Source organism: Larus michahellis, chromosome 2, assembly GCF_964199755.1.
Source record: "Larus michahellis chromosome 2, bLarMic1.1, whole genome shotgun sequence".
NCBI lineage: Eukaryota > Metazoa > Chordata > Aves > Charadriiformes > Laridae > Larus > Larus michahellis.
The window spans coordinates 53,147,527-53,162,023 of NC_133897.1; the positions used below are offsets into that span (position 1 = coordinate 53,147,527).

At 45.1% G+C, this 14,497-nt stretch overlaps 1 protein-coding gene across 13 annotated transcripts in view; it reads left to right on the forward strand.

The window, feature by feature from the left end:
- AOAH (acyloxyacyl hydrolase) overlaps nucleotides 1-14,497 on the forward strand; it is a 116,741-nt gene that overhangs the window by 59,161 nt on the left and 43,083 nt on the right. For all 13 annotated transcript variants that reach the window (XM_074575435.1, XM_074575438.1, XM_074575436.1 and 10 more), the window contains 3 exons: nucleotides 266-348; nucleotides 6,894-6,930; nucleotides 7,942-8,016. In XM_074575435.1, coding sequence (XP_074431536.1) covers nucleotides 266-348; nucleotides 6,894-6,930; nucleotides 7,942-8,016 — 195 coding nt within the window. The remainder of the gene's footprint in view (nucleotides 1-265; nucleotides 349-6,893; nucleotides 6,931-7,941; nucleotides 8,017-14,497) is intronic.

Below are 14,497 nucleotides of genomic sequence, written 5' to 3' on the forward strand. Positions count from 1 at the left end.
AAGCATCCTGGATGGAACAATTTCAAAGAAACTCTCCATCAATTTATAGTTTCTGAGAGGATATCTTGGCTTCCATTTTAGGCCACCCTGTTCAAGATGAAAAAGATTTATGACCACAAAAAAGAGAGATGGTGAAATAAAAGTATATACGTAACTGAGGCATAGAGTTGTTCATAGACGAGAACATATTTCATTTTTAATATCAGCTGTGTTTTCATCAGTATCATATGAGTTTAGCAGCTTGCACTTTCTCAATTTGTTTCAGAGGCTGGACAGACTCTCTGTATCTACGTTTACGCCAGAGAAATCGCTGTAATCACAGAGACTTACAGAATATTTCCCAAAATGGTATGTTTTTTAACTTTTTTTTTTTTAAACCTTACTAGTCTGATATTTGATGCTATATTAATAAACATCTTTCAGAAACAAAGAGAAACCCCTTCCTAATTGCATGTGTGGAAAAATAGAGAACAGCATTTATTTAACTCAGTGTCTTTTCTTCTGGCTCTGAGTGGGGAGGTGTGTGACTTGATCACTTTTATCCATGCACTGACTAAGAATTTCCACTGGGCTAAAAACCAGTGTACTGTAACTCTATGGGTTGGAGGGGGGGTTTGGCCATTGCTGAAAGTGGGGATTTAGAGGGATGTCACAAGTAGTGATGGAGCCAAAGGGTCTGCCCTCCATCTCCTCCGGAGGCTGTGGCATGGTCCCCACTTGCTTGCACGCCCCTGCTCTGCGCTCCCACGGGGGATGCTGGAAGGGCCCTACTCTGCACCCCACAGTAGCACAGGGGGCTCACAGGGCTGCCACGCTGGCAGGCAGAGCAGGCACAAACTGATCATCAGTCTCATAGCAAGGGTGTCCATGACGTCCTGTGACATCCTTTGGAGCTGGAGACCAGCAAACAGAAGTCCCCTCGCAAAACTGTGGAGGTCAATGGTGCAGGCATCTTAATGTGCTCTAAGAAAAGATTTTAAAGGAATAATCAAGGACATGCAGGTAAACCAAAATTGGGACAAAATTTAACACTGTAAAGTTTTAATGAATAAATTAATTTTGAGAGGCTGGCTTAACATCTTCTGTGTTGCCAAGGGTCTATGCAGGAGACCTAATCTACCTAGAATTAAGGAAAGTGTCTTGCATGGTGCCTCACAGGAAATGTTTGTGTACAGTGAAAAGAGGAATATTAATAAAGGAAGCAAGAGGTGGGTAGAGAACCAGCTAAGCAGGGGAGAGCAGTGGGTTTGAGAGAGGAGCCGTGTCCATCATGCATCTCTCCTGAGGCTAACGCTGCTTAACATTTGGAGTGGTGACCTTAGAGCAAAGACTGAGGTGCATGCTTGATGGCATCTGTGAATGATGCAAAACTGCAAAGTATTAACCATCCTGAAGTGGGCCACATCCTTACCTGGGAATGGTTTAGATGAGCTTGGGGACAGCAGTGACGGCAATCGCAGCGAATACAATTGTACAAGCCATGCAAGTCAGAGCTAATGATAAGACTCTTGTCTGTAAACTAGTGGCTCATCAGCCAGAGGTGGTGGAAGGGGAGAAGCATCGGGTTATAAAGGGGAATTTCAGGGAACAGCCAGGAGTGCAGGATAGAGCTGGAAAGACACTAAGGAGGTTGCAAGATGCATCACGCACAGCATTTTCTCTAGAGACAGGGAGACAGTCCTTCCTCACATAAGCCACTGAGAACACCTCAGAATTTGGTCTGTTTTGCCTAGGGAGGACTGACTTTGGTGGGAATAGATAGAGAGAAAGGCTTTGGGAAAGATTAGGGCAATGGAGACTTCTGATGAGCAAAGCAAAAATTAAAAAGGATTATGGTTTTGAATCCTTTTGAGGCGTAAACACCACAGAGTGGGAAGAATGGTTTAAACTGAAGGATAGTTTTGGTACAAGAACATGGGTTTTCATTATTCCTACTTCTGTTTAGAGGGGAAATTAAAAAAAAAAAAAGGTCACTCTCAATGAGTGAAAACCTAGAATAGCCCTCAAAACAGAGGAGTGGGGGCAAAATAGAAACCCTGAGTTGTGTCAAGACAGAGTTTGATTAAATTTGTCAAAGGGGTTGTGTGAAGGGATGACAGTAATCTCCGTTAGAAATTAAGGTTTATGATGTTGGCTTTTGTGTGTTGGATTACGTGATGTCCCCAACAGCAGGTTTAAAAGACGCTTGATTATTCTGTGATTATCACATTGTGTTTCTATTGTATTTAATTAATTTTCATGCTTCAGAAAACTGGCTGCAGAAGCTTGGGAGAATTCATTCTCCTCGGGTAGATAATTTGGCTTTGTGGGATGCTCTTCCTCTCCAACAGATGAGTCATGCCGGCTGCAAGTGAGGACCGCTGCTGCCCCTAGTGCTACTTACAAACTTGTTAAATGCTTGGGATTTCCTGTGAGATTTAGGATCAGGAAGGGTCTGCCCCAACCCCCCAGGTCTGACAGAGATCTTACCAGGCAGAAGAGGCTGCACAGACAGGTTAGCGTGATGCAAGGGTCACTTCCAGGCTCAGGTGGGCATTTTTGCCTAAAAAATTACCTTCTGGTGCCAGCACTGATGCCACTGGCAATGCCTCTCATACGCCTTCCTCCTGCCTGTGGCACATGTGGTGCTCCTGAGGCTTCAGGTCTCCTGCACAAGTGCTTTACACTGTGTTTGGTGTCATGGCTTCTAGCTGTCTTGTCTGTAAGCCACAGGAGCCATTAGTGGCTCCAATTATTGCAGTCCCCCAGATGTGCTCTCTGGTGATAGAATAAAACAAAGGCCAAACTAGATGGTCAATGGATGAGTAGGTGTCAATGTTTCTTCTCATTTAGATCCAGTTTATCTCAGTACCTGATACCCTATTACCTTGTTCTGCTCTCTTTACATTAATAGAGGTTGTACTTTCTGCTCTTTCCTTTTCCCAAGTCCCTCATAGACTTTTTAAAAAAAAAACAAACCTCTCACTGCGTGCATCGTTCCTTTTTCTCTCCCCTTCGTGTGTCTCCTTTCCACTTACACTACAGACACCTGCAGGATATAAAAGGAGGTGAGCCTGTGTCAGGGCAAAAGACTCTGAAGAAAACTGAGAAGGGAATTTTAAAAAAGGAGAAAATTACAAGTGATAGAAAAATCCCAGGATATCTTCCCTTCGTATCTTCTCTTAACCTCATTGTAAAGGTTCGCTTTTATTGCCTCCTTTGGCATAACAGTTTCCCCAAACAGGAGGATTTAAATGGCCACTCTCAGTAAAGCGAAAAACTGGCCACCAACTGGACCTAGTCCCACCTGGGACAGCTTAACCTTCTTCTGGAAATGGTGCTTCACAGCCCCATATATATGCAATGAGAGGAAGAGATGCTAGAGAGGAGGATCTGATGGGGGAGGTGTGGAGCTGAGAGCCAGAACCCAGGGATGGCAAGCCAAGCCAGGGACCAAGAGCAATGCTCGTCTCCAGCCTCCTACAGAAACACCAGTGCTGTGCCAGAGCTCAGCATGGAGGGACTTTTCCCTGTTGCCCTTCTTGGGACATGCATCTTCACCCTGGAGGAGCGCTTCTCCAAGCTCCGTGCTGGTGGGATTTCTGCCTTCCCTTTCTTAAAAATTCCCATTACTGCCTGTAGGTGGTGGACCCTTCCTGCCTCTGCAGCTGGCTGCAGGACAGGGTATGCATCCAGGCCCAGGGAGAGAGACCTTCAGCTCTCCATGTATGTTACCCGTGGCTCATGAATATATTCACATCAGAATTGCTGACGTTCATTTTGGGTGACCAGCTTTGCTCACCAGGGACCCTGCAAGGGGCTTGGTATAGGTTAACAGTTCATAAAAAATCTGTTCTCTGCCACTGTTACAACCATTGTGGTTGTACAACAAGCAGCTCACGGTCCTAATCAATGTTTTCTATCAAAGTGGCTTGCTGAAGAGTTTTCAACAGATAGTTATTATTGTTTCATTGTTTTCCAATAAGTTTTTGGTGTCTTACCTTCCAACAGCTTCACACAGGTTTGTATGTCGTGTGCTATTTCTGATTTTTGACTGGCTGAGTGAGATCCTCAGCTGTGATGGTTGTGCATGAATGCTCAGATGTGGAGTTACAAAGTTCTTTTAAATATTCTTCAGCACTTGTTAAAGATCCCTTGTTTTGGTAGAAGCACCCTGATAGTAAAATCAGTTGCTAAAATATTCCAAAAAATGGTTAGATAAACACAGGGAAAGGATTCAGAATTTCTAAATAATTGCGGAAAAATCTTGTGATTGTCATCCATGGGTACATTATAGATTGGATAAAGTATGCTATTTCAAAACACAGGTATTGTATATTGCTTTGCCATTCGTAGTTTGATCTGTTTCTTTGGGAGTCTTGCCTCTGACCAGAAAAATTAGGCCTTGTTAACACATGCTGTGGCTCACTGAGCCATCACGCATCAGATACCTCACATTGGCTTCAAAACCAGTTAAGAAATAATAATATTTTTTTTAACTTCATCTGTATTGGAAATTCTGTTCCACCTGGAGTTCATTTGGGGAAAATCAGAGACTTTTTTTCTTTGCACCGTTACACTTCCAATGGCTTTTACAGCATAAGGCAGCAAAAGATTAGAAGTCAATAAGCCGTTCTTGTCTACCCTGCACTTTTGGTGCTATCTGGACCCAGGCTCTTTCAGCGCACGTTAGTTCCGCTCCTTGTCGGTCACACAAGGTACAAGAGCAAGGAAAATCAAGAAGTTCAGCTCAAGTATCCCAAGGTTTATGAACTTTGGGGCTGCTCAGAAGCAGAAGCAAATCCAACACTGACTCCTCAACCAAAACTAAAAAACCCTACCAGCCTGAAAATGTTTGGAAAGCAACGGAGACGGGGGCAGGAGAGATCCAGGAATAGCTGCCAGGACATTCAACAGAGTAAGGGTAACTCTTCTCCCTCATCTCTTTCTCTCTCTCAACTGTTTTAATCACAGACTGCATCCCATATCACAAATAGTTCCTTGAGGACTCAATTTATCCATGAAAACAGTTCTCTAAAAAACCCCTTCATTTTCATGATGTTTTTACTTGATTTGTAACTGTGCTAATGCTTTCCACAGAGCTGCTTATAACTACCTACGCTTGTGGAGGTAATACATACCCAAGAACAGCTTCTTACTTTTTTGTAAATGCATTTTTAATTTCTAGCGATCCCAGTAGTTTATTTGTGCTGGAACTGCAGCCCCAGTCCGGGGAGCCATGCAGCAGAATGGCTTAACAGAGGGGTGTTGAACTTTAGCTGAAAGAAGGGCTATTAAACAGGAAAAAAAAATCAACTGGTGGTAGTTTTGTTCCAAGCCATATTTTCTAAGGGTTTTGTGGGGCTCTTATTCCGCTGAAAAGAGCTTCTCGACATAAGGGCTGGATTTTGAATGGACTGGCGACCCTCAGGAGAGAAGCAGCAGACAGTTATATTCATTTTTAGCTTAGAAGAACCGGATTATTTAAAACATAAAGGATTCCTTGATATATGCAGTTGGCATCCCTGTGAGTGATAATAACAAAGGCACCACTATTAAAATGCAAAGTGTATTATTCCTACCTTAGGGGTTTATCTCTTAGATCTTTCCCCCATACCAATCCTGCAAGGATTTAATGATGTTCGGTCCACAAGTTTCCCCCCACGAGCTGCGGGGAGGACAGGATTTGCTCCTCAAAGCAAGCTTCAGAGGCACAACGCAGAAAAGAGAAGGAGAGAGAGAGACCAGGGAAGAGCTGAGCAAAGAATAGAGGGAGTATAATGCAAGAGGAGAAGGAGCAAGAAAAGAGGAGAGGAAAAATACTGCAAAATAAAAACCTGTAGGGCCTGCTTCTCTGAAGTATATGTCTCTGTAGGTTGCTGCGAGGTGAGCTTCTTGTAGTCACAGTCCTAGTCTAATCTTCAACAAAGCGCAGAGCCTTTTTTGGCTCCTCGTTCGGTGTCACTCTTGCACTGCAGGTGATGGAGTTTGATTTGTGTGCTGTGGATAGTCAGGGTGTATATGCATAGCCTGCTGGTAAGTTTTATGCACAAAAGCTTTCCTAATTGGGAATGCTTTTCTCATTCAAGTCATAAAAGAAAGATTATAGATGTTCATAGATGCTTAGGTTTTAGCTAGCTTTTTTCCTGGAGGAGGAAAGATTTGCATCCAGCCACTTGGGTGAATTGCCATTGAAAGGCAGAGCTTCTCAGGAGGTGCGCAGCTGGCCTAATACTACTTTTCGTAAGTCTGCCACTCGTGGGGAGAGCAATGCAGACACCTAAACGTTGGTGTCTAGTGCTATTTAAGATGCTTTACAGCATCTTTCCCACCTCCAGCTGCCTCTCCAGAAGTGCACAATCTCTCAGGCATCCTGTGTTGTATCTGCCAGCCCTGCTGCAGGTGTCTTGGGTACTCTGGGATGTCAAAAATGGCACTTGGTGCCTATGTTTAGGACCCGAATCTCTCCCAATGTGGTATAGCTGTGAGACGCTTACTCTCTCAGAAGAGTGAGAACAGTTCCCTTTGCAATTTATAGGGAAAGTTAAAAGTAGATCAACTGTTGACAAGTCAGGTTGGCTGGTTTACAAGAGACTACTATGTTCAACAGATGGGAAGAAGCTGCCAGATCTGGATTAAAAGCCAGATCCAAACAACCCAGCACTTAAAAGCATTTGTTTTTCTACAGTCTGAAGTGCAGGCAAGAGGCAGCAGGTCCCTGGATATAGCTTTACTTCTTAATGTCAGCACCCAAAAAGGTTACAGAGATAACTTGTTGTTCCATTTTTATTTTTAATACTTCTCCATTCTTGGAAATGTAGTTTCCAAGAAATTAAGTTGGGCTTTGCACTTCATTTTGTCTGTCACTCTAACGATGTTGTACTATTTCTCTTATTCACGCTACATATGATCAGGTGGTTCTTCAGGAAACCTCCTCTATTTAATAAAAAGGTGAGTGTTTAATGGGATTTGAATGTTGACTGAGGGTATGGAAGTGTTGCTGGAGTCCTACTTCTTCGAAAGAAACAAGCAAAGCACCCTAAGGAATGTAGTATCCACCAGTGTCCCGAAAAGCACAGATTCCTTTGGCCACTGTGCTTTGAAGTGCTGGCTGTTTCTTCTCTGGTATAAACATTTATCAACAGAAGAAAAATTGTTTTAAAGTCTGCCTGTCACCATCTCCAGGTCCTTGATCTTGGCGCAGTTAAGCCAACAGAGCATTTCCAGTGACTTCAGGGAAAAGACTAAGCCTTTCTCTAAATCTGTGCTTTGTGTCCCCCTAACTGCATTACTCCTGATTTGTAGCAATGTAGATAGACACGGGCAGGTCCACTGTGTTATCTCCATGTGGATATGATTGAGTACCTACAGGACAGTGAGAGGCAGCAACTCTCCTTTTCAGACGAATTTGGGTGGGCTGTGGGGCAGTTGGGTTTGATTTAGTTTTCTCAGTGCTGATATAGTTCACATCCTAAGGGATTTATTGTTCTTTCCTCCAGAAAAAGTAGCAATGAATCCTTGCCCTCTAGCACTGAACTTCAAGCCACATCCCGATTTGATCTTGAGCCCAATCCTACACATAAACTTAGTTGTCAGCCATAGCCGCCTTCTTCCATCTCTGATTAAAAACTTCCCATCTTGATTTATGTCTTTGCCCTGAAATGAAACTACTCGATTTGGCTTCTGAATAATACGAAGAAAAGAGAAAGCCAGCAGGAAAAACAGTGAAAAAGACAAGTCAATGGGGCGAAAAAGCTACATTTAAGAAATTTTACTAAAATATAAAACTATAGGGATACCCTCCCCCAGAAAACCCTCTCCCAAACGTGGAAGCATAGTCATCTGACCATCGGCCAAATCTAAATGAGCTAATCCCGAATGTGACCTCCTACAAGCATGGTGTGTGATTCAGGCACTTAGAACATATTTCCCCATTAATATAGCTGCGTATTTGTCTTTTAGCTTGGCCAGAAACCAGCTGTTGGACTATCCAGCCATAGTCATCTACGCTACAATTGGGAATGATGTCTGCAATGGGTAAGGTGTAAACTGAATTAACATTTATAGTATCATAAATTTGACTTCTTTAGAGTACTGCTGGCTGCTTGGACATTTCTGTCCCATTGCTTTGCACTTCCCTGTGACGGCATTTTTCTTTGTTATTGGTCTGTGCTTCATTATTATCTTTCTGCTGAAAATACGGGTATTTTCAAATACAGCCTTACCTGTATTTGTCATAGCCACCTACCGGTCTTCATTTGGAGCTTGTCTTTCTTGTTTTTTTTTACAAGCTGGTGATAAGGTGACCAATGGCACATCTGAAGTAGAATATTTCTAACTTAGCAGATGAAATGAAGTATAACAACAACAGGATGCGGGGGTGGGGGGGGGGAAGAGTTTAAAAGCATGTGTGTCACCTCCTGTCAGGAGGGAGAGCGTGACTGGTTTACCTCTTCTGAAGAACGACAATGTAGTCCCCTGTCGAGGTCTATTTTCGCCCTGCCTCTGCTGCACGCTGCCCACAGTCTTCGCTGCGCTCTCCTGATGAGGTGTTTTGTCTCTCTTGCCTTTACTCGCGTCATAAGCTCAGCAGGAGAATGAACTGAAGCTTTCAAAACTAATAGTTCTGGCATTATCCATTAGCAATGCTCGCAGGGACGCCAAGGGGTCACTAGTTGGATGCTTCCCTTCCTCCCGGTAGCGGGAAGGCAGAAAACACCTCGCAACCAGGCCAATGCTCCGCACATCCACACCGCAGCTTCGGTTCTGCAGGTGGTCCAAGTGCTGTTGTTAGTGTAACATTATTTTCACCGTGAGGAATCTTCAGATTTTCTTTTAAGTGGAAGGAAGGAAGAAATCTAACTTATGCTGAGACTTTCAAAACAGTCATTTTAATAAATTACACACGCTCAGCTAAGTCCCCTTCCGAAGCCTTTAAAAGTCTCACCTGCAGGTTGTACAATGAAGTGGGACCTATTTTGCAGGCTGTAGGACTTTGCCATTAAAATATCTTGCCACAAAAATAGTTTGGTATCCTAAAACTTGGCTTAACAGTAAGTGCTTGGGTTGAAGCTTTGCATGTCAGGTGTTGTGCTCCAGATGGGGATGGCCAAGCAGGGCTTTCCCTGCCACCGCAGCACCCAGGAGACCTCAGCTGGGGCAGAAGTGGGACCACAGGGGCCACCTTTTAGGTCCTTCCCTGGCACCATCATCTCCCAGGCCATGTGTGGGGCAGCATGCAGAAATAGCCTCCCATGAAACCTTCACCCTTAGCATCTCATAGAATCATAGAATGGTTCGGGTTACAAGGGACCTTAAATATCATCTAATTCTAACTCCCTCTGGTGCTCGTGCTCTCTCTGTGCCCCTGCCCAGAACCGCCAAATCTGCCCTCAGCACCACCCTCCTGTTACAGGAAGGACGCACAAATCCTCAAAAGTAACGCCACAACCCTTCAACTGAGTGGGAAAAGCAGTGACAGACCTCCTCCTGCTTGCTGACCAGATTGCCCTGGGCATCTGTTTATTGAGAAATTTATGGAGGTATCATTACGACCACCCCCAAGATGATGAGCCCCTCCCCTTTCCCCAAATAGCACCTTCACTGAAGTCCGTGGCTCCTGCTGCCAAGACTTTCAAGGTGTCTTCTCCCAGGCTTGGCCCAGGCTCTGTTGTGTACATATTTCAATTTTGCTGTTACACTGGTTTTGTTAAAAGCACCTTTTTTTCCTTCGTTTTATTTATCATTCTGCAGGTTATTCCTTTCACTTCCCCTGTCTCTAACGCCGCTTTCTATTCTTGCCTAAAGTAAAAAGAAATTGTCCACAAATTTAAACCTTTTGGCCTTGCCTTGCCCATTTGTGTGTTCCGAAACAGTATTTATTACTTGAAACTCTGCTGTCTTTTTATCCCAGCGTCCATTACCTGGCAGAAACACTTTAGCCTGCTCAAATTCTCTCTGCTGTCTGTTTTCTTCCAAAACATCTGCAGCGTCAAAAGAGGCTATCAGGCTGTAGCGATCCCCGTGACTCCAGCAAGAAAAGATGCTGCAGCTTCTGTAGCAACACGCTGTTTCCATCGAGTGGGATGTACAGGGGAGAGAAATTTTTTCAGTGCCCGGTCACTGTGTGTAGCTGCCCTGGCTCTGATGTACCCACAGAGGTTACGGAGGATGCGGAGCATCCGATGGGCTTGACTTCAAACTTAGGGCTTGACAAACAAAGACCTCTTCAAGGACAGCTTTAAACTGCAGTAATAGAGCCTTTTTGGCCTTATCCTGTATTTCACCTTTAAAAGAGAGCAGTGTGCTGAGCACACCGGAGATACAGCTGGTAGCCAAGGCATTGTTAAAACGCCAGTATTTCACCCCATGCGAAGAGCAGGGCAATGAGTAATATGGATGTTTGTAGAGGAGAAAGATAATGAAATTGGCAGCCTGTGTTACACGTTCCCAGTAGTCTCCACACCGTGCTGTCCAAAGAGGGGGGTTAGAAAAATAAAGACAGATGGCAATGGTATCTCTTAGCCCACTGAGGTGTAAATGTGGGACACAATGTGGGACACACAGACCTGGAACAAAACAAAAAAAATCAGACAAGAAAATAATGAGCACCAGCAGTCTCAAATGCTGTACAATTAATTGCACATATTAGTTGTGTTTGGGGCAAGGCACCATTTTTCCAGCCTCTCTTTCCCAGCTTCGCAGTTATGGCATCTGCAACAAACAGAAAGGTGACAGCAGCTGGGATGGGAACTTGAGGGAAGTGGCACGAGCACCGGCAAGAGCATAACGCTCCCTTATTGTAAGGCTACTGTCACCAAAGTCCTGCTGCACCTCTCCGGCCCTAAAAATAGCGTGTGACCATGCAACATGCATGGCCCAAACCCTGGGCATGTAACAGCATGTGGCTGGAAACCAGACGTATGTCTGAAACATGGTCTGGGGGGATATTTGTTAGGGCTGGGCTCATGGGAAGGGGTGAATCGCTGCCCTGCAGGACGTGGCAAGCCAGGCCCACCAACCCTGTGAAGAAGAAGGGTGGAGAGCTGTGTTTGGACTGTGCCAGACCCTGCTATAAGGGACTGGAGGAGGTCTCTGTGGCAGAGGAGATCTAGAAAAGCTTCGCACAGATTGCATGATGCTGTCTGGTCCCTCTGTGTTATATGTGTGCACAGCTAAGGTAACCGTAGTGTTAGGACATCCAGGAATTGTGTGCACATCCGAGGATATTACTGTGCTTTTGTGTATTGAGGGGGCAGGGTATGCTCCCTAAAATACCCAGATCCAATGCAGCAAGAATCCTAATATTAACATCCCCTTGTTATGGTCCGTGGCCAACATCAGCTTCCAGACATCCCAGGTGGGCAGAGGCAGTCACTGGCTGCTGCCTCCCAGGGGGACCTTGTGAGGGTACCACAATGGCCCCTGGTGCTCACCTGGGTGAGAACTTCACCTTGAAGTCCTTATGGCAGAGCCCAAAATGAATGTACCTACAAGATGGCTTGCATCTAGGTCGGTTTTAATTTCATAGCCTGGCACAGAAAGGAAATGTGAGGAAACGCACTGAAATATCTGCATGACTTCAGCAGAGAATGACACGAGAAAGTGGAGTTATGAATGTCATATTAATTTCAGCTCACACTGACGTGTTTACTTGCGGTAGAGGCCTTACATCAGAGCAGTATTTTGAAATCAAGTGCTGCAACACCTGTAGGCGAAATGAAGTAATTTAAGGGCAAAACCACAGCCTTATCTCAAAAGTACCTTGCTTGGATGGCTGTCATAAGGATAAGCCTGAATCTTAATGCTGTTTTTCAGCTCTCCCTAACCAGAAAGTCTCAAACGCTTCAGCAGCACATACTGCATTTAAGATAAATTTCTGGTCCCAGGGAACTTTTCTAATTATTATTTTGTGTGCAAAACACAGCCCACTGAAGAATTCCAAATCCTTGCTAGGGAACATGGTTCTCTCACGTGGGACTCAGCACCAACCTCTCCCTTTCCCCCAAGCAGAAACATTTCTAATGCCTCGAGACAGAACAACAACACTTTTGAAAGCTCCTGCTTCCATGGCGTTCATGGACAAGAAATCCTATCAGATTCCCCAGCAGCTCTCTTGGCACTGCAAGCGTCAAGTTTGCCCTTTTCTTACCCCTGGGAAGCCATGAAAGAGATTAAAGGACCTTCCCAGGGAAAGGACCTGGATGGAGCCTCCTGGCTGCTAGGCTGATTGCTTCCCTACAAGGCCATGAGGAGAAAATGTGGGAACTATGCACTCCTTGGAAGGATGTCCCCTGTCTTTCTTCTTGAGCAACAAGATCAATTCCTCAGCGGGTGTTGAGGCTTTCTTTCTGAAAGCCTTGGCCCAGCTGAGCTGCACCACCAAGGACGGACAAAAACTGTCACGAGAGCCTGCTTCCCAAGGTGCATGGTCCATGCTGTGCATGGCCACACATGTTGATGTGCTCCAAATTCCGGCTACGGTGCCCTTGCTGCTATTTCTGGGGGCTCTTTTAGGATCTTGTGTTGCAAACGCATGTCTTTGTTGATGTCTTTCCCAATTCAAAAAAGGCAATTTATAGATTTACATGCTCTGCTCCGCATGCCCCAAGGGAGCCCAGGCCACCGTGGAGCCACCTGGGGTTTGTAAAAGCTCGCAATAGTGTCCTTCTTTCCATCTCACTGACTCTTTGCTCTGAAAGAGGGCAATGGGACACCTCTGGACAACGGGTGACTTTTTCCCGGAGCTGGCCCTGCTCTGTCTCCTAGGTGTTGCTGGAGCCGGGGTCTCCCCCACATCAGAGACCTGTGGATCCTGTCTTGCCGGGGTGGGACAGCCTCCTCAGGGCAGCGTTCACCCGCTTGCTCATAGCCTCTGTTAGGGACACATGCTCCATGAGAGCGTGGTGATAGCTCTCAGGGGGAGAGCGAGTGAATGCTTTTCCTGTAATAAAGTGGTTGTTTTAATAACATAACTAGAGCAGTGTTCTCCAGGCAGCCTGGGGTGGTTTTGCTTGTTTGTTTTTCTTATATAAGTTGAAATTTATTTCAACTTCAGGATTTTAATTTTCCCTGCCCTGCGGTATTTAGAGATAAATGCAAGAAGAGTACGATAAACCTGAGCCCGGGACTCTGGCTCAAAGAGGTTCAGGCCTGCCAGAGAGACACAAAACATGGGTGTTTGGTCAGTGTGGGACACTGACACAGCTCCCGTACCCTAATGAACATTTCTGAGGACTATTTTATCTTAAATATGTCCTCCCTCCAGCCTCCTCCTCCTCCTTCCAGCCCCCCATGTTTGTCCAGACCCCTCGCTACTCTCCTGCCCCCGCTGCAGAGCTGTAGAAAGAGGCATAAGACATGTGAGACGCTTGAGATAGATAGACATTGGGCTGAAACTTGAGGTAGACATTAGATCAGTCAAATGTCGGTTGGAGACTGGAGTTTAATAAGTAAACCAAGGGCAGTGACTTTGCAGTCACCAAAAGCAGCATGGACTTGTAAGGACGACAGCTCGGCAAGTTCCTGGGTTTATATTAAGTGGCTTAAGATGCTCTGCAACAGCTACAAAGGGCAAGGTGCCAGGGTTACTGGAGTACTGGATTTTTAACACCATGGGAAACCAATGTGGTCATAGTCTTCTTCATGGTTCTGATTTGTCTTTCTGCTCTGTAAATAAAGACTAGCTCATTTGCAACCCATGGAATAAAACCAGCAGGAGAGCTAAGGCTTTTTTCCTTAATGAGGTGTGCTGGGCCTGGCTAGGATAGAGTTAAATTTCTTCAGCGAAGCTCTTGTGGTGCTCTGTTTTAGATTTTTGACAAAAATAGTGCTGATATCACACTTTTTCAGCTGCTGCTGACCAGTCTTTGCACAGCGTTGGGGCCTTCTCTGTTTCTCAGTCTGGTCCCCCGGTGAATAGATTGGCGGTGTGCAGGAGGTTGGGAGGGGACACAAGCAGGGAGATGATCCAAACTGGCCGAAGAGATATTCTATGTGATGTAACATCGTGTTTAGCAATAAAAAGGGAGAGGAGGGGTTTTTAGGGTGGTTAGCCACCTTTTGCTCAGGAACTGGCTGGGCATTGGTCTGCCCATGGGAGGTGGTGAGTGATTGTCTATGCATCCCTTCTTCTGCTTGCTTTCTCTCTTCTTCTACTTCTCCTTCACTTATTGAACAAAAACATATTTTATTTTATCTTGACCCCCAAGTTTTCTTGCTTTTACTCTTCCTTTCCTGTTCCCCCATCTCACTGGGGGTGGAGGGGAAGCAAGGAAGAGGCCGTGTGATGCTTAGCTGCCCGCCTTGGTTAACACACGACAGGAGGCCACTCTAAAAAAAGGGGGTGCATCTGTCTGTTTTAGCAGGGAGAAAGGTTACACTGAGGGAGGTTTCTATATCAGTTCTGATTTTGGCAAAACAATGAGAGACTAAAACAAATATCATCATTTTTATAAGGTTTCATTTAGCTAACCTAATGAGGAAGAACGGCAAAGAAGAAAATTCTGCTGTTTCAGGT